The sequence below is a fragment of the Rhyacophila brunnea genome, unplaced genomic scaffold (assembly GCF_057557595.1).
Source record: "Rhyacophila brunnea isolate RB1 unplaced genomic scaffold, BYU_Rbru_1.0 scaffold_18, whole genome shotgun sequence".
Taxonomy (NCBI): domain Eukaryota; kingdom Metazoa; phylum Arthropoda; class Insecta; order Trichoptera; family Rhyacophilidae; genus Rhyacophila; species Rhyacophila brunnea.
The window spans coordinates 10,708,423-10,731,781 of record NW_028232837.1 but is presented as its reverse complement, the minus strand read 5'-3'; the positions used below and the strand labels follow the sequence as shown (position 1 = coordinate 10,731,781).

Below are 23,359 nucleotides of genomic sequence, written 5' to 3'. Positions count from 1 at the left end.
ACGTCTACACATATGACTTTTTTACCAGCTTCAACCTCACCGATTCGTTATTTCAGGCCAATACGTGTTATGATTCAAAGAAGACGAAGAACGATATGCATCACTCAGTCAGCTGTTGTAAAATACTGATTACAAGTCGATGAGCCGCATTAATCTTCACAGTGGTGTGTTTGCCTTCACAGGACATCAAGCATGTAAACTGTGAGGATCTTTGACCACTGTGGACATGGACTTGTTGGACATGGACATGAAATTGTTTGCTCATTGTACATGCAAACTTATAGGAAAGAAAATATTCACTGTGATTGGAATACTTCATAGTCATGGAAAATCAGACTTGCAAACCCTACGATTTGGTATGAAAGTCACTTAGCCATCAGTATCATCATCGATACAAGGTCATCCAAGAAACTCTTCACCATTAGCTTCAATAACACACTGAGTAAACACAGATCTACTTCTACAGCGAAGAATGGTTGTCCCTAAACCTATTCCCTGAAGTGCGCTAATTAATGTGTAGTATTTTAGGGTTTTGACCGTTAATGTACTATATTTTTAATTTAAATAAATATAATTTTCCAATCACCATTATATTATTATGATTATTGTATTATTTTTCTAATAAAATTGTATCATTATATGGATATCACATTGTTTTTGTTTCATTTCATTGTTTGTACTGTATCCAATATTGTACTCTATTGTGACCTGAGATGCACTCACGTGCACGTAGTGGATTTTAGTTAATATATAGTAAAAAAAATATTTAAATTTTTTTTTTGTGATCTTAATAATATTTATTGAACAGTAAAATGCACAAATATTTTTTCTCATGACTGGTTCTATCTCGGGTCTCAAGAGGGTATGAAAAAATTACGTCACAAAAATAAATTGACTGCATGCTACTATTTCAATAGTGGTCACACTCTAAGAAATATTTCTCGTCTATGCGTCATTCGGTCATATTGTTTATGATTTTGACTTGAAGTTGGTTTGAAGTTTTCATGTGTAGTGACAGCGAAAGGTTATGTTTACATACATTTTGCATAGTTGCAAATAAACATCAATAGATATATTTATTTAACAAATATTTCGTTATATAACAGCAGCGCATCTTGTGTCGCAAACGGCTACGACGGATCGATAATATAAAGGGCGGCGCTATGGACGACGAAGACCTCCCGTTTTTCGTTGACAGGGCGAAAGGGGGCCGTGCCAATTGCAAGGGCTGCAAGGAGAAGTGTCTTAACGGCGAACTGAGAATCGCAAAAGTCACGCCGAGCCCATACGGTGATGATAAAAAGATGAAAAACTGGTTTCACGTCGACTGTCTCATGACAGCGTTTCTTAAACAGCGCGCCACAACCAAACGAATCGACGGACCTGACGACATCGGAAACTGGTCTAAAATATCTTCTAAAGACCAACAATTAATTCTTGCTAAATTGAAGGACATGGAGTTGCTGTGTGTTGAGAAATACGGGAAGAAAGCTGCTACGAAACCTAAGGCAGTTGTTAATAATACCCCTAAAGATTGTCAGCCTAGTACTAGTAAAGATTCATCAATAAGAGATATTGAACATAACGATAATGAGTGTTTATTTCGAGACTTTCGTAAAATTTGTGTTGATATTGCACATAACGACGCGTACACTGCTAAAACTGGCGTAGTCAACAAACTTTTTACACAAGGTATAAACGGTAATGGTTTCCATGGCGATACTAAAATGTGGTGCAGGTTATTATTGCCCGGTGCCATTAAGAGAATTTATAACCTCAAAAGTAAACAATTGGTCAAGCTGTTTTCGAGGATATTACACACAGATCAAGATGATATGCTGACAGACTTACAAGAAGGCGACGTAGCTGTGACGATATTTAATTTCTTCGAAAAATCAACGCACTGCGCCCCCGCTAAAAAAAGTTTGCTCACTTTGAACGAGGTCGACCAATTTCTGGAACAGCTCTCCGCGTTAACGAAAGAAGATGAACAAGCTTATCATTTTAAATCGATAATAAAAAAATGTACAGCCAACGATTTAAAATATATAATTCATTTGATTAAGGGGGACTTGAGGATTAACGCGGGACCGAAACATATCCTTGAAGGCGTCCACGCAGACGCTTATAAAATATTCCAGTCCTCAAAAGACATTAATAACGTTATCGATCGCGTGACAAAACTATCCGATAAAACGTCCGTTAAAACATCTGTAAAAGCTAGTCTAGTATTAATGACACCTTTTTATCCGATGCTGGCAGAAGCATGTAAGTCCGTCGAAATGGCTGTCAAGAAATGTCCACGCGGAATGTTCTCTGAAATAAAATACGATGGCGAAAGAGTGCAGATTCACAAGAAGGGCTCGCAGTTTAAATATTTCTCACGCAGTCTTAAACCGGTAACTGAGTACAAAATAGCTCGATTGAAAGAGTTCATTCCCAAAGCTTTTCCGGATGCAGACGAATTGATTCTTGATTCAGAGATATTGATGGTCGATACGAAAACCGGTGAACCTCTGCCGTTCGGTTCTTTGGGTGTTCACAAGAGAGCCGAATTCTCTGATGCAGAAGTCTGTTTGTTTATCTTCGACTGCATGTATTATAACGGTGAATACTTGATAGACAAACCGTTGAAGGAGAGACGGAAGATATTGGAAAAGAATATTAAGGTCATTAAGAACCATATTTTGCTCTCTGAACTTGAGGTCATCAGAAAAACAAGCGATTTGGCTATAAGTATTGCTAAGGTATTTATTTGATGTTTGACAATATTAAAACTATATTAAAGACAAATTATACACCCACGATGGCCGAGTGGCTTAAATGCCGGCCTATAGAGTCGAGGGTCCCAGGTTCGAATCCTGGGTCTGGCAAGTACACATATTGTTTTTCAATTTGTGTATGAGTCAGAGTATGGACCTACTAGGTTGAGCAAGTGGCTGACATCCATTTCTCGTAAAAAACAAAAAAATCTGTCAATACACAAACCTCCACTCTGTGGAGGCCCATATGATCCTACTAGGATCGGACATGGTCAAAAAGAAAAAGAAAAAGAAAAGAAAGACAAATTGCACTACTGTAATTGAAGTCTCCCCCTCAATAATGATCTATGTTACATTTGGGCATTTTGAGGTAACCATATGGTTGAAAAATCCAAGTTTTGTGAAGTCCGTAGGTACCTACCAGCGTTTATTACAATAAACAACTTCTTTTGTAGTTTATGAATGCCATGCTTGTTTCGGGGATTTTTATGATGGTTTTCAGATTTTTTATTTTCGACTTTTTGTGTAATGTGACTGCTCATTTAAAAATACCTATTCTCCGATATAACGAGTAACGCTTTAACGAGCAAATTCAGTCGGTCCCATCTTCCTCGTAATAACCAAGTTCGACTGTACGTATGACTGACAAAGTTTAGTGTGCACTATTTATGTCAAATCTTAACAGCCTACCTCCACCCCTCGCCACTGATGTCCTATAACAGGGTTTCCCAAACTATGTCCTGCGGAACACCAGTGTTCTGCCGAATCTGAATAGGTATTCAGCGACCATTTGGAAAGGTTTTATACACTGCAACACATTTAAAGATCTTCTACTGAGTAGAAGTAAAATAAGTAAAACTAAAATAATTAAAGAATCTTCTTCATATTGAAAGGCTAGCGATGATCAATCTCCATTGATGTTTATGACCTCAAGTACCTAGGTCATGGCTCCCACAAGGGGGTGGGGGCTGACAGGCCTCTAGCCTGGGAGCCTGGGCTTACGGGGGGTCCGGCGTGAGAGATCAACCAGCCAAGTGAGATAAACACACATCACAAACATGCACTAATAGTAAAAAAATGTGCTGGGCGCTGTTTCACTTCAACCATACTAACGTTTAATAATATGTGATTTTGCCATACAATTTTTGATTATTGTCGATATTTGACATGTCCATAATTGTGCATATCAACATAAAAGTGGGTGTATTAAAAATACAAAAAATCGCTAATAATGCACCTAATGTTACGTCAAACACCATTTGGAATATGCAACTGTAGATCGTCACATTGCCAAAGATCCTAGCCTGGGGCCCGCTTCGGGGTGTGGGGGCCATTTTTGGGGTTTACGAAGTGTTCCATTGCAGAAAAAGTTTGGGAAACCCTGTCCTATAAGTTTAACCTTACAAATCAGCACTATTCTTTTTGACTACCTAGCATTTACCTCCCACCAATAAGCACTCATTGCCACGTCTATTGTTTTATATTGTGATCATGTCTAATGAGTTTTCGACTTTCTCTATTTCAGGCGCTCTCACTCGGACTTGAAGGGTTAGTCTTGAAAGATATGGAAGCTAAATACGAACCTGGCAAAAGACACTGGATAAAAGTTAAGAAAGATTATCTGTTCGAAGGAAAAATGGCAGACAGCACGGATCTTGTTGTGTTAGGGGCGTGGTTTGGTATGTGACAACTCTTAACGTCTTAAGAATCAGTAGTACTTGTTTAAATAAGTCAATTTTATCGCTAGTCAGCCGATATTTGGATAAGTGGTTAAAGCACGAACCAAATTGAGGTGCATGTCGCGGACTATCATGTGACGTCATAGTAAGCTGTCGCTACGGGAAAAAAGTGTGTAATGTCATTGTTCTTGATGTATAAAATGTTATCAGACTCCCAAAATGCTCCCATCCTGTAGCACATTTTGAACCTTTAAACGAAAATTGTCAAAATTGTTGGCAAAAGTTGCCAAAATCTGCCGAAATCACTAAAACAACGATGAGGTCACCTCACGTTGAACTGCACTGCATTGAGACCTGCATGACGTTTTGAATGTTTTTGTCATATTCCACACGCCTACACTTTTCGAATGTCATGTCAAAATCAGGTTTTTTTGTTTTTAGCGGTTGGCATAATGTATTTTCGATAAGAATGTTGTCTATTATTTATGGTCTGCAGGTTGGGTTCTGATCAAAATATTATCTATGGATGTCATGCCGCAAGTATTTTAACCTACGCGCACGTAGAAACTGTTAAAATTAATTGAAAATAGCATGAATAATTAATAATAATTCAAATTACTAATACATTATAGTAGGCACTCTTCATCAGTGTCATTCTTCAGTGAATTTACAGAGATTGTGATGGTTCAAAATATTCTGCAAAATGACGAAACCATAGACTAAATTTGTCGCCGCGACAGCGTGACAGTAGACGACATGCACCTCAATTTGATTCGCGCTTAACAGGTAACAGTTAGCGACGCTGCCTGCAAAACATTGAAACACAATGACGGCTATTAAATTTTTAAAATTTGAAACAGAAATTACATTTTTGTCTATGCATTTGTCCATACGTTTATACATGGTCCATATCAGAAATGTTCATTATACTTACTTAATTTATTAATGATTTTTTAATGCAGTGGGAGGGGGAGGTGGGTTAGTAAAATCTAGAAGGTGTCACTGACTTTCGCATTAACCCCGCCTACTACTTCTTGCTTCTCGTCACTTCAAGTGGAAGTGACCAAACTTTTCCACATACATTCCCCATAGCCAGACAATCCGCACTTTAAGTTTAGCTTATAAACACCTGGTCTACAGGTATAACTATGAGTGTTCACCTATGAGTTATTGCAAGCTGGCTCGCACTTCTAAATTCATCTCGACTGCAACTCGTCAAATATGTAAATGTGTTTTTGTTGGCATTCACAAAACTCATTTAACTAAATGTACCGCCGCACAATGCATGATTGCAACCTTTTAGTTTGAATAACACAGCTGGTGTCGCATGCAACAATTTTCACTCGACGTGCAGGGCAAGTATAATCCCGAAATGTCACACTTTGTCATTCATGTTGGTTTGCTGCGTGAAGTCAGTCTTGCCATGACTTCGCCTATGCACAGGAAAGAATGTTACATGCTGCGCCCAGTTTTGACTTATGACTATCCCAGTGGAGACGATTTTCAATGTGCAACTGTATTTTATGCACCAATTCATGTGCATTGTTTTTGTTGCTAGTGTTTAAATTTAAAGTCATACATCAAAGAATAATATAATTGTAATCTACTTTCAGGTACCGGTAAGAAAGGGGGCATGCTCTCTGTATTTTTGATGGGGTGTTACGATGAGAGTAAAAAAAAATGGGTAACGGTTACCAAAGTCCACACCGGACACGATGACAAAAAATTAGACTCTCTCCAAGCGCCTTTCAGAGAGAGCATGAAAAAGATATCCAAAGATTCACCACTGCCATCTTGGTTTTTGTGCGATAAAAAATTGATTCCTGACTTCATCGCTAAAGATCCCAAAGAACAACCTGTTTGGGAAATTACAGGTGAGAAAAGTATTTTGTTTCTCTGATTACTGTATTGCAGTTAGGTATATATATGGAAGTCTAGGATTTCCTGCTATAGATGTGTGTAATGAAAGTAATAAGTTTTACACAATTGAATACCGTTCAGTAGATAGGTGCTATGTGCCATAAATCAAAAGAAAAGCCTTTTATTTGTTAAGGCCATGCATTAGTTGAGGCACGGTCTAAAAAGATCGTTGCTAGGCGATGTGCGGATTGCGGGTCGCGGGTGCAAAAGACGCCTGTCAAACGAAATATTATTTCTCATATAAATCCAACATACGTCCATTTTATGTTCTGTTTATTATTCTATTAGTAACAATAATAATAATTATATTCATTGACATGTTTTCTTTTTAAAGTAAATGGGTAACGTTTTTAGTCATCTTTACACGATTTTAGAATTAATTGGCCCGTCGCCATCACGCAGCAAAGTGACGTATGTCTGACTCGACGTTCTCTCAATGAATGCGAAGCGAGTACAAAATTTCGTCGCGCGTACAGTTGAAAATTTGGCGTTTCACTGATGACCTTAAAAACATGAATTCATTTTTGTCAGTAAAATTGCAATGCAGCTCCCACATTATGCCTTATAGGTTAAAAAAATAAAGAAAAATGAAAATTAATAATGGTGTACAACACACTAATCGTAAAGTTAGAAAGGGGCAAAGCGCCGATACAATATTATTTTGCCTTATTTACATACATAGATTTCTGTAGAATTCCTTATGATCTTTTCTTTGGATATCTCATTGGCTTTATTTACTCCTGTGATTTTTATATTTTTCAAATCATGGATTGTTTTCCCTTTCTTCAAAATCAGTACAGATTGCCACAAATCCTCCGAATCACTAACGGTTAGTTTAGTTTCCACACAACGTAAGTTTTTACAGTCTACTCTTATTGCACATACCTTTGTAATGTTCAAGTGATTTAAATTTATCATTTCATCTGCGGCTTTTTGTAAATCAAAAAAAGTCTTTCAACATTTCTACAGGTTTCATAGGTTTTTTTACCATAGTTTTTATTTTATAAGTTTTTCCGGCAACTGTTAGCTTATTCTGATGAAGACGAAAGCTTCCTTCTCCTTTGTGTTGTCATTTTCTTGAATTTTCATCCATTGCTATGCTAATAAGTAATTGGTTAACCTCATCAATGTACCGACAACAGCAAACGTCGAACTGGTACTTTGCACCTTTCTAACTTTCATAACTCTGCACATAGTTGACCGATCCTAAAATGTTTTCTATACTTCTGGAGCCATAGTCCCTTCGCTATTTAACGCATGATGGTACTTGCCACCCATTCCACGTAAAATATGGTACTTTGCATCTTTCTACATTCTAAATAAAAAAAATCTTTAAAGTTTCTAACATCTTTGATGCACTTTTTTTTATCTCAGTGCGTTTGCCTTGTAAATCAATCTCAGACCATAAGTTAGTGTGAATTTTACTACAAATAAGGCTCCATCTTTGGTCTAAGATATATTCATTGTTGTTATATATACATTTAAATCGTAAATACATGAATCATAATTTTTATAATTTTTAAATAACATCGTTACATATGTATGAAGGTCTATCAACGCTAGAATGTTAGAATGATTAGAATGACTTGTTTTGGTGAAAACAGTTTTTTTAGTTTTCTTGTATGTGTAACAATTGTTATTTTTTACAGGAGCTGAGTTTACAATGGGCAATCTCCACACTGCTGATGGAATATCCGTCAGATTTCCGAGGGTTACCAAAATCCGAGATGATAAAAATTGGAAGACGGCCACCTCGTTGAAAGAGCTGAATCTGTTATACCAAAATTCCAAAGACCATGTTGATGTGTCGTTGTTGAACAAACTGGCCGCTACATCGCATGATGATGAACAGGAGGAAGAGGCTGTCAAAGATATTAAAAAGTCACCCAATAAATCACCAAAGATGGTTCATTTTGATTTCAATAATAGTGATGTTGAATCTAAATCAACAAAGAAAGATAAAAGATTAGTTAAAAATGAATCAACAAAGAAAAATAGTAAATATTTGGAGATTGATTCGTCTGATGATGATTCTAAATCAACCAAGAAAGTGATTAAAGGATTGAATGATATCTCAAAAAATGGCTCTACATTAAAAAAGACAGTCGACAAAGCTAATGACTCTGATTCATCAGATAATGATTTACAATCAGCGAAGAAAAATAATAAAAGAGCACATGAACGTGATTCGTCAGGAAACGATACTAAATCAATAAAGAAAGTTCACAAAATATTCAATAAGAGTGATACATCCATTAAAGATTTGAAGTCGAATGAAAGTTTGAAACGTGGAGCGACCGTGCTCGATTCATTAAGAGAATCCAATCAGTTGACAATGGTTCCAAGATACTCTGCCGGGACGTCACTGTATAAAAAACCTTGCTCTGTCGTTATAAAAAAAATGAATACATCGTTAACTGAAAAAACGTCTTCGAAATCCGACGAATTGACCGATATTATGGCTCATATCATGATGGAGACTCCCGGTAACAATAATGTCTCGTCTAATACGTTGGAACTTAACTCCAGTTACCCCCATTTACCGTCTATTAGAGTTAACAACTCTTTGTCGATGGCAACTCACTTTCAAGACTATACATTAACGTTTTATGATAAGGAAAGTGAATTGATTGATGATACTATCAAGGACTGTATCAGCCAGTGGAAAGACGGTAGTGGAAAGATCGATTCGTCAGAGAAAAAAACAATCGCGACTCACGTTGTTCACCTTAAGAACGAATTATTATTGAAGGATTTGAAGAGTTCTGGCTATAATTTTAAGAAGAGCGCTCGACATGTAACTCTGCAATGGTTGCAAAAGACTCTGCAGGAGAAAGAGTTGGCGAATCTTAATTTTGACAGTGTGTGCTTAAAGTCTTGCAACAACTGAGTTGTTTCATTGCAAAATAATTATATCTGTAGCTTGTAATTGCACACAATAGTTGGCAATACACGGCGAGGTTGAGTAGTAGGTTGAAACTGCACAGACAATAACTGTACGTTGTGTACCACAGATCAGTTCAAACTACCCCATTTAAATCTCGAACTGTCAACAGACGTGTCCATATACGTACAGTTAGGGTTTGGGTCGAAATCCCGAAGGCCGGAATCCTGAAGGTCAAAATCCCGAATGGCTGAAATCCCGAAAGCCTAAATCCCGAATACCGAAATCCTGAATGCTGAAATCCCGAATGGCCGGAATCCCGAAAAATAAAAAAAATACAAACATAAATAATTGCGCAATCTTGAATTGCGCAATTTTTGCAAGAGAGACAAAAGCCCATTTTTTTATATTTCCCCAAAAATTGGTTTCTGTCTCTCTTGTAAAAATTGCGCAATTCAAGATTGCGCAATTATTATGTTTGTGTTTTTTTTATTTTTCGGGATTCCGGCCATTCGGTATTTCAGCGTTCGGGATTTAGGCTTTTGGGAATTCGGGATTTCGTCCGGCACCCGTACAGTTATTGTCTGTGGCAGGTCAAGCGTCAGAAACTGTGGAGGTTAGGTTCGCGGAGATAATACACAGGGGTAGTGCTTAAATTGGTTTTAAGTAGGGTATACTTGAACAATATTGATACACGAATAATTTTACTTTGCTAATTATTATGACTATAGCTATTTTTATTAGAAACAAATTGACATAGAATACACATTAATGACGTTGGTAAAATAAACCCTGATTTCGCTAATGTTGCGTATTTTATCGATTCACCGAAACAATAACTATAATCGTGTGAATATAATATGATCTAGATTCTTTTCTTTTGAACAAATTATTCCCTTTATAAAATGGGCATATGAGTCGGCATTTGTCTATTTGGTCATATTTTTAGAATATGGTAATATTTATAATATTGATTTTATACACATTTTTTAAACATACCACAAAATTATATTTACATCAACCATTATTATAATTAATTACTATGTTATTATTAAATATATATGTAAATTTTATTTAGATTTACCGACATTGTCATTCACGATTAGGTATATTAATTTGTTGTTACTTTTTAAATTAATAATTTGTAATACATATTCACTTCATAAAATATATAAAACATGAATACTCGAGTTATTAGTCTATATTTTCACAATAGCTTAATATTTATAATGCTCTCTAAAATTGTAAACATTTATATTATATTGTATAAAATAATATGTTTACATAAATAATTATAACTTTGTTTAACCCTCGTTAAAATAAATAAAATATATTAGCGATCTCCGCGTATATATTATTACATTATTAATATTAAATGAATTTGTATTTTAAAACAAGCAACACAGCCGCATCGCGTGGTATCTTATATTTTACGTCACCTACATCTAATGTCACCCGAAAACTTTCGGCGAGAAAAGTTCAACAGTTTTACAAAAACATGGGAGTGGGGGGTCGCCGGCAGTTTGAGACTGGTAGTTATCTGGCGGTCGAAGACTGTTTGTCTATGGGCACAGTAGATATATCTACCAAAAATAACTGTATGGCCGCCATTACGTGTTAACTGGCAGGTTCAACCTGTTACTCAACCTCACTGTGTATGGGCAGCTAATGTCATTTCTATGAATATAGTTTTCTATGAACCTTGTTAATTCGAAATTTAAATAAACTGAAAGTTTTGAAAAAATTCGAATTATGAATTTAATGAATATGAATAAATTTAAATTTAAAAAAAATATGCATCTTTAAAATTTGAGAAGTCATAAAGTTTTGGTTTTATAGTTGAACCATTTCATCATGAATATGTGATTTGTTCTAGTGTGAAGTAATGGGAATGGGACAACTGGACGCCAGGACAATTGGACACCGCACTGTCGTAGACACGTAAACAGATCGTAGACGATGAATCAAAACGATGATCAGTTTCTATCTACTTCTTAGTAGTTTTAATTCAATTTACTCCTAACATAATGTTTTGTTATTGCGGATTGAGAATTACCATGCCTAAGGTTTTATATAAAAATAAAAAACTCTTTTTTCGTTGAAACTTAAACATATGCACGATACATATAAATACCTAATAATATTAAATATTTTTTTTAAAAGTACATGGAAGTACCTAACGTCTATTTATTGTCGAATTGCGTGGTGTCCAGTTGTCCCGGCGCCAAATCGTCCTAGACCCAAAGTAATTATGCTGGGTTAATATGATTGCAGTTGCTATTGTCGACCTTACTTACATCTTGTCTATTGCATCGCTTTCTCTACCTCATCACGCCTCCCAGTATGTCTTGTTTCATTCTAAAATGATCTAACCCCATGCATATGTGGTATGTTTATAGTAAGTAATGTATAAATATTGAATATCTGTTGCCAAAATTATTTATTTAATCCGATATCAATTTGTGTTTGAGTCAGAGTATGGACCTAATAGGTTGAGCAAGTGGCCAACATCCATTTCTCATAAAAACAAAAATCTGTTAACACAATCACTGCTAACCTTTTAACTACCTTTTAATTACCACATTTAAATAACACGTTAATTATATCTATTGGCCAATGACTCCAAACGCGCCAGTCGCGTTGTTAGCAGTAAATGAGTTAATACAAACCTCCACTCTGTGGAGGCCCACATGATCTTATTAGGATCGGATATGGTTAAAAAACAAAATTATGTCAGATCTCCACAGCCTACTTTCACTCTTCGCCACCGCAAAGTGATATGTATATAAGTATACAAACTTATCCCAGTGTTACACTAAGGTGATTTTATGATACATAATTAATATTTTTCGCCTTATCGGGCTCTAGATGTAGCAAAACGGCACCATAGTATGTATGGTCAGACAGTGAAGCCTTAGATTGTAAATACATAATAATGTTAAATACAGTGGATTGTTACTGTTTAATGCTTGGTCACCCAGTGATTTTTTTTTGTTTTATTGAGCTATGCGTTAAGTTTTCTTATCTTTTTTGCATTCTTATAAGTCAGGGTTTTAAGATCACAGGGGCCTATCTGCAATAACACAGTTTTGAGATAAACGTGATTAAAGATTTTGCTACTATGAAATTCATTCAATAAAGCATACTTTAATTCACAGACACGTCAACTAATACATATTAGTGATATGACACATTGAAATTAAGAATGTTTTACTTTTTCTAACTTTTTGATTTAGATACATGTATAGGAATGAAGTCTTAAGATACGACATTATCTAATGGAAATTTGTTCACACTGTGACACAAGTAGACAGGGAACATATTGTTTTAATCGAAAATACGACTTCTATAAACGTCGTGTCGTATTCCGTTCCACAGTAGAGGACGTCAATGGACGTCCTGTCATATCACATCTCACAGAATATGATGTTTATAGACGTCGTGTTCGCGAATGTGTTAATTATATCTTGTAAACAGATATATGTACAACATAGAGCTTTGTGTTACAAATAAATATGATTACTGCATTATTGAAACCGGGGCTAACTTAAAACACCAATTTTTGTAGTTAGGTATCTGTAAAACACCCTATATTATTATTATCCTATAGATACAGCAATATCTCTATTATGCGGATTACTTGGGGTTGAAGATAGTTAATCAAGATAATTAAAAAAGTCTATACTTATATCTTATTATACGGCCGATTGTACTATGATTTTTCGCCTCAACGGCCATCTTTAATTTAATTTTCTTCAACATATCGTCACTGTCCAAGCCAATTATCATAACCCTCAAATGTCAAATTGTTCAGGAAGTGAAAAAAACTGTTAGGATTGGATTTATTTTAATTCTTTAAATGCTGGGAAGCATTAGATGGTGGTACCCGGCGGGTTACGAATTTCTATGAAAAAATAAAATTATTTACAACTATATTAAAAGTAAAAAGAATATCACCATGATTACAAGAGATGGCAGTATATTGTGTACAATATATTAATTTATTTAAAACAACCGACCGGGACTAGTGTAGCTCATTTTCTATGGCCGGCTTTGCAGCACGGATTTGTAGAGGGCGTAAATGCGCTTGTGGCATACATTTGGTATTGATTAGAATTATTAATCATATTTGATTGAAAACAAACTTTAAAGCTCTGTTAAACTTTTTGCAATGATAGGATGAGTAAATATTTAACTATTAATGTTTTTCATAAAAAAAATGAGGATTACGCTACGTGGCTCGGAGCGCTTTGTAAGAGTAATGTGCCAAAAATCAATTCGAACTGTGAACACTGACAATTTTATTTGAAGTATTATTTTATTACAAATTGGGAATCTTTGATCGACACAATAATATTTATTGTAATAACATATAAAATTATTAAAAAAAAACTACAAATAGTGTCATTATCATTTCTACCTAGTGAAAAAACCAGTGGCTTGCGTTTAGGGGTTACAGTATTTAGCTGGAATATTTTTCGCCGAGTTACAGATGGCTTAAAAATTAGTTTTGAATTATTTTGGGAATTATGATACTTGGCCAGTTCGTGTAAGAGTATGCAATAAGTCCATTGCCATCAAAATGTCACTTCGGTGGAAAGTGAGGGTTACGGCAAATGGCCTGTAAGTACAGTGACAATATTATTCGACAAACAGCAATATGTCGTAACCCACCAGATTGGATAAATTGTAATTTTTGTCGATTCGAGCATATCTGTGTAAAATATCAGAAAGTTTTGATAAATCGTTTTCTTTTAAATTTAAAAAAAAATGTCGTTATTCCATATAAGACCAAAAACTAATTGCAATATGTTGTATGTCTTCCAAGCGAGATATAGGACATTTTGCATGTTAGATTAAAGATTTTTTTGGGTTTACGATTCAAACATCGGGCCAGGCGAGCCGAACAACAATGCAGTGACGCATGCCCGCATGTTTAAAATTGAATATGAAATTTTATTTTGTATAGCAAAAATTGTGTGTGCTTAAGACGGTTACAAGTAAATTGTACTTATTACATTTCACCATAGCACAGTTCACCGTGAGGTTTCTTATCGGAAAGAGATGAAAAAATTACACGTTGTTCGTGGAGCATTGTAGGAAATAATGTTCCAATTTTATTAGATCCTAACCTAACCTAATAGACAATCCAGTATATCGGCTATTTTCAAAATTTATTTGCCGCTGGCTTCCTGTAAACCGACAAGAACCGTGTTTTATTTAGACATGAATTTTATCTCAGTTCTATACGACCCAAAGAGGTTGGACGGTCTTTAATATACAACCATATATTTCTGATACAGCATTTCACGGTGAAGTGTGATACAGCGAACTTCATACGTACAAATTTCGGGACACGTCTTAAAACACCACTGCGTAGCTTGTTATCGTTACCTATTTTGGCCATGTTGGCGGGAGCGGTAGGTAAATTAATAATATGAGGAATTCGAATACGAAAGGTGTTCGAATATACCCACCATGACATCACATGTCACATAATATAGAGTAGACAACGGGTAGTGCTTTAATTTTGTTTTTGCATTTATTTTTATTATACTATGTCTATGGTTTAATTTTACAGACCCATTGCTTTATATTTCTCCCAGTTTACTTTGTGTTAATTATTTTGCTTGTTGTCATTAAATATTGACAAATAATTATTATTTAAGTAAATGTACAAACATGTCACAATTATTGGTTTATAGGAGAAAGAAACCACAAGATTAACACAGGTTTTAAAATCTGACTTATTAATTATATATACTTAGTTTTAATTTCTAATTTTAAAATAAAAAGACCTATGTATCTAGTGATTTGTATTTTTATATTAGAGTTTAAAACAGGACCGTTTTCATAATTCTTGTTTTAAATAGATAATGTTGATTAATATTATTATTAAAAATAACTTAATAGAATGTGGCCTTAGTTCTGTATAATTTGGTATATTTCTTTGTACAAAGATGTTATTTAATTTACGTTATTAATATATTTTTGGGCTTTAAGTTTATTAACGAATGAACTCACAACTGGAAAAACTAAAATAAACAGTACAAATTTATTAAAGCTTACTGAAGCAATAATTCATACACTATTTCTTTTATTCAAGTGATACATGATGTCGGTTAGTAATTAATGCATTTACCGCTTACCTTGATTTAATATACAAAAACCGATAACCAACACTATTAACATAATTTGGGAAGCTTTTCATGTTAGAATTAGCCGGCTCGCACATCACAACTCGCCTTGTGTGCCTGACGGCCATAAATCAAAACTTCCGAGACCGCCGGCGAATGTTGCATGTTACAACCGACATTCGCGCGTAATCTCCCGAAACGTCAAAATATACTCTAGCTAGACAACGCCATTGCGCAAATATGTCATCAAACGCGGAAACAGCGATTATTATGTATTGGTACCGGAGACATTTAAGGAGAAGTCTCTCGTCTGCCATTTTTATTGTGTTGATTGTATGAACAAACGTCAAACGCGGTGACCAGCGATGAGCGAGCAATGACAGTGTAGACAGAGACAGAAATGGCCGATTGTGCGGCTGTGCGCATGCGCGGAGTCGACATTTTTCGATATCGACATGCAGGCTCTAGCAAACGCAATTTGTCGCATGCAGGAGCGTCGCAGTTGCATCAGCCAATCTGCGAAGCTCCATTTGATAACGCTTGTTAGTTTACGATGACGTCACATCGACGAATTCGTCGTAAGACGCATGCGGCGAGTTCTGATGTGCGAGCCCTCTTACTGGTTAAATTCGTCGTAATTAAGTAGGATGCCCGTAGCTTAATTGGAAAAGTACACTAGTGCGAATCCAGCGGTTACAGGGTCAAGTCGGGTGTTTTTTTCTAGTGGCTATATGCATGAGATGTTTTATACATTTAAAAATAAAACGTGATACCTTGACATGTACTATTGAGTACAATACAATTATTTTATTACTACTTAATAAATAATATAAATTTTAATTTGTGTAAGAAATATTAATAGTTAAGAATGCTTTCTAAATTATTGAGTGAGATTCTTGGAGTTATTACGTTTTTATTCGTAGCCATCTTTCTTACTTCTCTATAATAAAATAAATAATAATTAGTATGTTTATTTCTTACTTCAATTTCATTATCATTCCTGTATAATAACAATAATATAGTAATATCAGTGGCGAAGGGTGGAGGTAGGTTATTAAGATCCACCATAAATAGTGCACACTAAACTTTGTCAGTCATACGTATATGTTTTCATTGAAATAAGGTCAGTGTTGTCAGTGTTGGTTAGTTTTTAAAATTCAATTAAATTCTGCGAAAACTAAGCCGTAATAGATAATAGTCAAAAAAAATACTCATATATCTATAAAATATCTAAAATTATGCAATTAATATTTTTTATCTATTATAGTTTGGAATAGGCAAGCATATCGCCCAAAATATACCAAAACTATTGTGGTTTAGTTAGGCAGGGTTTAATTGATTTTTAAAAATTTACCAACAAATACGTATGACTAACAAAGTTTAATGTGCACTATTTATGGCGGATATTAACAGCCTACGTCCACTCTTCGTTACTGTAATATTATATAATATACGTTAAATATTTTACTTATATTTTTACTTGACAATGAAGTAGGTAGTATTGATTGAAATAACTGAAAATATATCCCATTTGTCAAACAAGTTTCAGGATTATTTTATTCTTATTATTTTTATCGAATCTTTTGAAATATTGTTTCCTAAATGTAAAATTACCTTGTTTTATTAGTGCTTCTGTAGGTATCTATGTATAATAATTTATGGTATCTGCATGGGATTGAAATGCATGATTTATTCATGACAAGTTGAGTTATTACCATATTATTATGGACGGGTTCTGAAGCACCATATTAGTATAATATTTGACGCATAATTATATAAAATGTCTACCCCACAATGTACCTACATAATATTATTCTTGTACCTATCAAAACTTATTAATTAGTAATATAGGAGTGCTAATAATTATAATCATAATATTGTATTTATTTTTTTACAATAAAATAATTTGTTCTAAGATATTGCTGTTTTTTTATTTGAACAATATTCTTATATATATAATATATACAGTACTTTCCCAGTAATCTGCCATGCCAAAAACCAGACAAGTGTCCAGTTAGTTAAAGTGGCATTATTATAGTGCATATTACATACAAAATATGGTAAAAATTAAAACAGGTATTTCGTAAAAATAGTTTATTAGCAAATTACGGTTTTATTTATAATCAAAATCAAGTATTTACTAAATTATACATATTTATAAACTAAGTTTATTTATTAACTAATAATATTAAACAGTAAATCACTTGACACAACCAGTTGTTAAATGAGGCAGATATTCTTGAATGGTTTAGGATTCCTGGCTTTCCATATGACCAAAAGCTTCAGTTTGTGTGTCCCGGTTGCATTGGAGCACGGCATAATTGTGATGCGGTCCTTGGGCACTTTCCTCCCTGTAACTTTCCTCCTTGAAACGTCTCCTTTACGAAGGAGAAGTTTCTAAAATAAACCCGTCTCATCTGCGTTGTATACTTGTACGCGGCGGACTACTGAATTTGACAATCGAATACTGGCGAATTATAGAGCTTGATTTTGTGCTTTCAACTAGGTAGTACAAATAACGGCGGATAATCAAGCGGCGGATTACTGTGAGTGAATTGTTTATATATATATTATATAATTCTTTTTAACACTACAACAGACCATGATGTCCAATGACAGTTATGTAGTAGTTGAAGTGAAACAATCAAACATTCAGGTTTTAAGAAAACACCTTAATATATTGTGACCTCACCGGAAATTAACGGTGAATTAACTCACGGATAACAGGCTAGTGCAATGTGTAAGAGTAAAAATTGTTTTCTTTTCACTATTACCAAGGACGCCCACGGTGGCCGCGCGGCATAAGCGTTGGACTCTCATGCCGTGGGTCCCAGGTTCGAATCCTGGGTCTGGCAAGTACACATATTGTTTTTCAATATGTGTGTGAGTCAGAGTATGGACGTAATAGGTTGAGCATGTGGCTGACATCCATTTCTCGTAAAAACAAAAATCTGTTAATACAAATCTCTACTCTGTTTAGGCCCATATGATCCTATTAGGATCTGACATGGTCGAAGAAAGAAGAAGATTACCAAGGATCCCTCATGAAATGTTACTCTTAAAAAATGAATGTGTGCATGGTCGAAAGAAAAATATTGATACTTATAATATGGTTGTCATATCGGAAGAAAAGTATCAAAACTTAATATTACAAAAATGCAGTGTTTTCATATTAAATTCACATTATTATTTATATTACAATATTATTTACTCCATTAAACTTATGTATTTCCAAGATTGAACGTAGATATACATTATTAACAATACATAAATGTCTTACATAGTATAAATTATACTAGATTTATTTTTCACCGATTTTATCAATGTTATTTGTAAATATAATTTTTTTTTTATTAACAATGGAAAATAATGCCAATCCCGGGATCCCGGGATCAGAATTTTGGCTCGGGATTGGATTCCCTAGTTCTCACTTATCAATAATAATAGACTTTCCAAAATACCTATTGTTGAACGACAAAAATCACCACGCGAGAACGCGAGGCACAACAAGGCGAAGTTGTCATTAAAATCTCCACTACAAAATACCTATATTAAATTTGATTGTTATTTTTATCCAGGAATATTTTAAGCAGAACTGCATTCTCAACAGTAGGTATAATATGCAAGCAAACCTCATGAATGAATCCGATTATTTGAGCAAATTAGTTAATTCGGTTTTGTACTTAGTAGATATCACGACTACTATAAAAAAATCCAAAACAAATCGAGACTTGCAAATTGTATTATAATAAATTCATTGATCTGTCAGAAAAAATCATTTAATTTGTTTTAAAAGTTCGATATTTAAATATTGCATGTAGGTATATTTTACATTCGAATCTAACTAAATACCTCTTCGCGTATCATGCAACCCTGATACTTTATGATATTTCGTGACGATTTTCGGTCTTAGTTAACTAAAAACTAGTTAACTTAAATAAGTTTTGTTAAAAAATTTACAGAAAGAATTTCACCGAGAAACGGCAGCCAAAGACGGAAGCGTTATTTATTTGGTGTCGCGCTGTTTTATTGAATTTGCCGCGTAAAAGTGTTGCCGCAGTGAAAATTCAATTAGGAGTCTTTCGGGAAGGTGACTTTTGTGGAAGGGTCACACTGAGATGGCCGTAATACAGACTTCTCGGTGTTTTATTGGCTCATCTTTCGCATGGACTTGGTGTAGGAAATAGATTGAATCTATTCTTTTTTATTGTAGATGACGCTTTATTAAACTTCTGTTACTTATTGACCGCAGTGGCGTTTACGTGGAATAATTCCTTTATAATGTTATTAGTACACAGCGTTAAATATTATTAAAACAATGTTAAAAAAAGGATTAGAGCCTGCAGTGGTCTCCAAACTCAATAAGCTACTAATACCTCATATTCCTTCTTTATATTTTTTTGTCATCGTCCTTTATCGTACCATACATCATTGTATTATAATTACTTACAATAAATTAGGACATCGAACTTCCAATAAAATATAAAATGCGTACTTTACAAAAATCTAAAGTCTAATCTCTTTGGTACTTTAATTATTTAAGTATTTATAAATAAAATAATAATTATTAAGAAAAATATCTTGAAATAAGTGTGAGTAAAAGTAAAAAATAATTAGTGAAAAGAATGGCATTCACTTTCCTTTATATTTTTTTAAAATTCTCGGTGAGTAGGTACTTATCTTATCTATGGTAGTTACCAACCTTGTCACTCCCATCCGAATGAAAAATCAAGATGTACCTCGACATCTGTGAGTCCGTTTCTATATTATTTACTTTAAACTACCTTCATAGTGGAAAACGTTGATTCACAGTAGGTAGAGCAAAATAATGCCTTCATTTTGAGCGCAATTCGCAAAACTAAAATGGGATACTTTTCTGTTGGGACTAGAGTTGGGTTTCGGGAATTCTCGAGAAATTTTCGAGATTTTCCATTCCCGAATCTCGAGAATTGAAATTTTTAACATTTCGGGAAATCCAGAATCTTTTCTCGTGATTTGGGATTTCTTTATTATCAAATATTAATTGAAAAAACGATTTTCTATATGTAAAAAGAAAAAGAAACAGAAAACACAAAACGTTCAAAGACTGATTGGGGCATTTAACACAATTAAGCCAACGTCGACTCAAAATGAGCGCAACTATTGTAAAATCACGGAATTTTGTGTCTCAAAAGCGTACGCGATTGTCAGACGCAGCGATTGACAGTCTGTGATTTTTAAAATCCTATTTTAATAAGTAATTTTTTTACTAATTTTTGTTTTCCTACTTCTATTTTGTTTGTCTTCTTACATGAATTTAAAAAAAATATATAAATTTTGGACAATTTTACACTGATTTTAGGATTTTTACAGGTTTTTTTTAAATTTCCCGATATCTCGAGAATTCTCGAGAATTCTTTTCTGGAAATCCTGAATCTCGAGATTGAGATTTTCTCGGGAAATACCCAACTCTAGTTGGGACGAATGTGCCAAAAAATTCATAGTACAACGGTAACTCTTTAGCAAATAACCAATAAAATTCTGTTATCAAATTGATTTCATGCATAATATTCCGACGCCATTCAGGTAATTATCGAATTTTATTGTAAAGATTTCAATAGGTTGTAACTCCAACGCAATTATTGTGATATTCACACAATAATATTGTAAACCAAGGATAACAATTCATTTTAAATTATTATAACAAAGGGATTTTAATTAACACCAAGAAATCGAACCCTGGATTAAAAGTTTCGTAAGCGACAGGATTACCAGTCGGCAACTACCTGAATAATAATTCAATTAATAACGACCCTAACCTTGTCCGCAGGGAGAGATGGTCAAATAATACGTTATTATACGGACGAATATAGTTAGGTATTATTATTTTTGTCTACTATTGTTGAATAATTAGGAAATAACACGTGCAATGTGCGATCAGTAAAGTTTGTGCACGGACGTTCTATGTCCAATTAATTAAAGTGACTTAATCTTTTGTGCCATAATATCCATTACCTACCTATCGGACGTTGGCAATGACTTTGGCCATTTTCTTCCTGTCCATCGCTACTCTAAATAAGGTTGGAATCAAAGAGATTGGGTATAAGGCAACGTGCTGTCTTTGGTTGGAATGCTTAGCTCAAGAGTCAGTAGGTACTTCTTCTACGAAGGCTTTGCTTACATTCCTTCAATGATTCTTCAAATATAATAAATGACAAATCGCATCGTATAAAATATAGCAGACAAATACTTTTCAAGATTAATCATTACAATTCTAATGGGTTCAAGCTCTGTACTATTCCATTTAAGTCGGTTTTTGCAACCCGGGTTTCGCCTTTCGGCATCTTCAGGCGTCGTGTACACTCACCAAAGGTAAACACACACTGACAAGTAGGTAGGTAAAAACTCCATTACCTACCTATCGAGTCAGAGGTCACAAAAAATACAATAAACAAATTATGAATAGTTGAAGTGTCAGTAAAAAACCTAATTAGTAAAAACCTAGGTACTGTTCGGTTAAAGCGGATACAGCGGAAAACGCATTTTGAAAATAGCCGATAAACTGGATTATTTGTTAGGTTAACCTAACCAAACCTAACCTAACCTAACCTAACCTAACCCAACCTAACCTAACCTAAACTAACCCAAACTAACAAATAATCCAGTTTATCGGCTATTTTCAAAATGCGTTTTCCGCTGTATCCGCTTTAACCGAACAGTACCAAAACCTATCTTATTAATAACAATACAATCGATAGCATATTATTATAATAAATCGTCAACCTAATAATAGATTATTATTCTTTATAAACAATAAAAATACTACACTCAAGAGGTGTAAATCGTCAATTCTAAGGAAAATAATTAATGGAGTTAACTAATGAGATATTAGTCTTTAATAATACTCTTACATGGTACCTACTTTTGTAACATTATTTAAAAAAAAAAACTATACATATAAACTCGCTTAATATAATATATATAACTCACCTAATATAATATATATGTATATACACACCTATACATACCTAAACCCTCATCCATACAATCTCATTCATACATATTATTAATCATTTCGTTTAATTTAAATATATAATTGCATAGGTCGGTCTTTAGACTTAATGCTCCACAAATAATATTATCGCACTAACCTCATCAGGCGGCGGGGAATACCGCGCCGCGAACATCTAATTTTGATCGATTTATAATCATGCTTGAGGCCACTACAGCGAGAGAATGCCTCATATGATCGGAGCAATTCTGGTGTCAATTTGGGCGTAAATAACCAAACTAATTAATACAATAACAAAAAATTTCATTTCTACCGACAAAAAATGACTGCCCCAAATAAGGAACAAAAACTTGGTGAAGGTAGTAATTCTGGCAGACAGTTTCAAAATTGGTGGACCGAAATGTATGGCGTAATTGAAAAAAGCGTAAATCTATGTGTGCTATGTTCTGTGAGTGGTATCTAGAATATCATCATTTTTTTAATAGTAATTTTTAAAACTATTTTTTCATTATAACTGCTCAGAAACGTCAGACAGTTGAAAAATAATATTTGAAAAATTTTGGCACGCGTATTTAAAAAGGTTCGCCAACTCTGTAATAAAGTAATAAATTAATAGAATACTCAATTTTGAAGTTATACTTCTTTAGGCACGTTTGGAAAATCAGATCAGAGTGTATTTTTGGCGTGTGACATGTAACACATAATTTATTTTTTCACAGAAAAAAACGCACTCGATTGGATTTGAACCACCGATTGTTCGGTTATCAGCCGAACGCACTACCTTAACGCCACAGTATGATACTGCAATCGTGACGATTATACAGTTTAATATTATAGTTTAGAATTGTTCCGTTGCCTAGGTAGCGAATTTATTATTGTCGGCCATTTGCAATTCCTTACGTAAACAAACTATTAAACGTCAGAGTGACATTTGGTACTTTAACAATAAAAACAACGAGAAACCATTATATAATTTAGTAATATAA

General features: G+C 34.2%; 2 protein-coding genes across 2 annotated transcripts in view; one reads left to right on the top strand and one right to left on the bottom strand.

The window, feature by feature from the left end:
* Positions 1 to 23,359, bottom strand: part of Sol1 (CUB domain-containing protein Sol1) — a 1,020,319-nt gene that overhangs the window by 9,745 nt on the left and 987,215 nt on the right. The window lies entirely within an intron of this gene.
* DNAlig3 (DNA ligase 3) lies at positions 991 to 9,582 on the top strand. Its single transcript, XM_085945163.1, has 4 exons — positions 991 to 2,747; positions 4,288 to 4,441; positions 6,055 to 6,315; positions 8,011 to 9,582. Exons 1-4 carry the CDS (start codon positions 1,164 to 1,166, stop codon positions 9,249 to 9,251), a joined length of 3,240 nt encoding a protein of 1,079 aa, XP_085801289.1. The 5' UTR covers positions 991 to 1,163; the 3' UTR covers positions 9,252 to 9,582.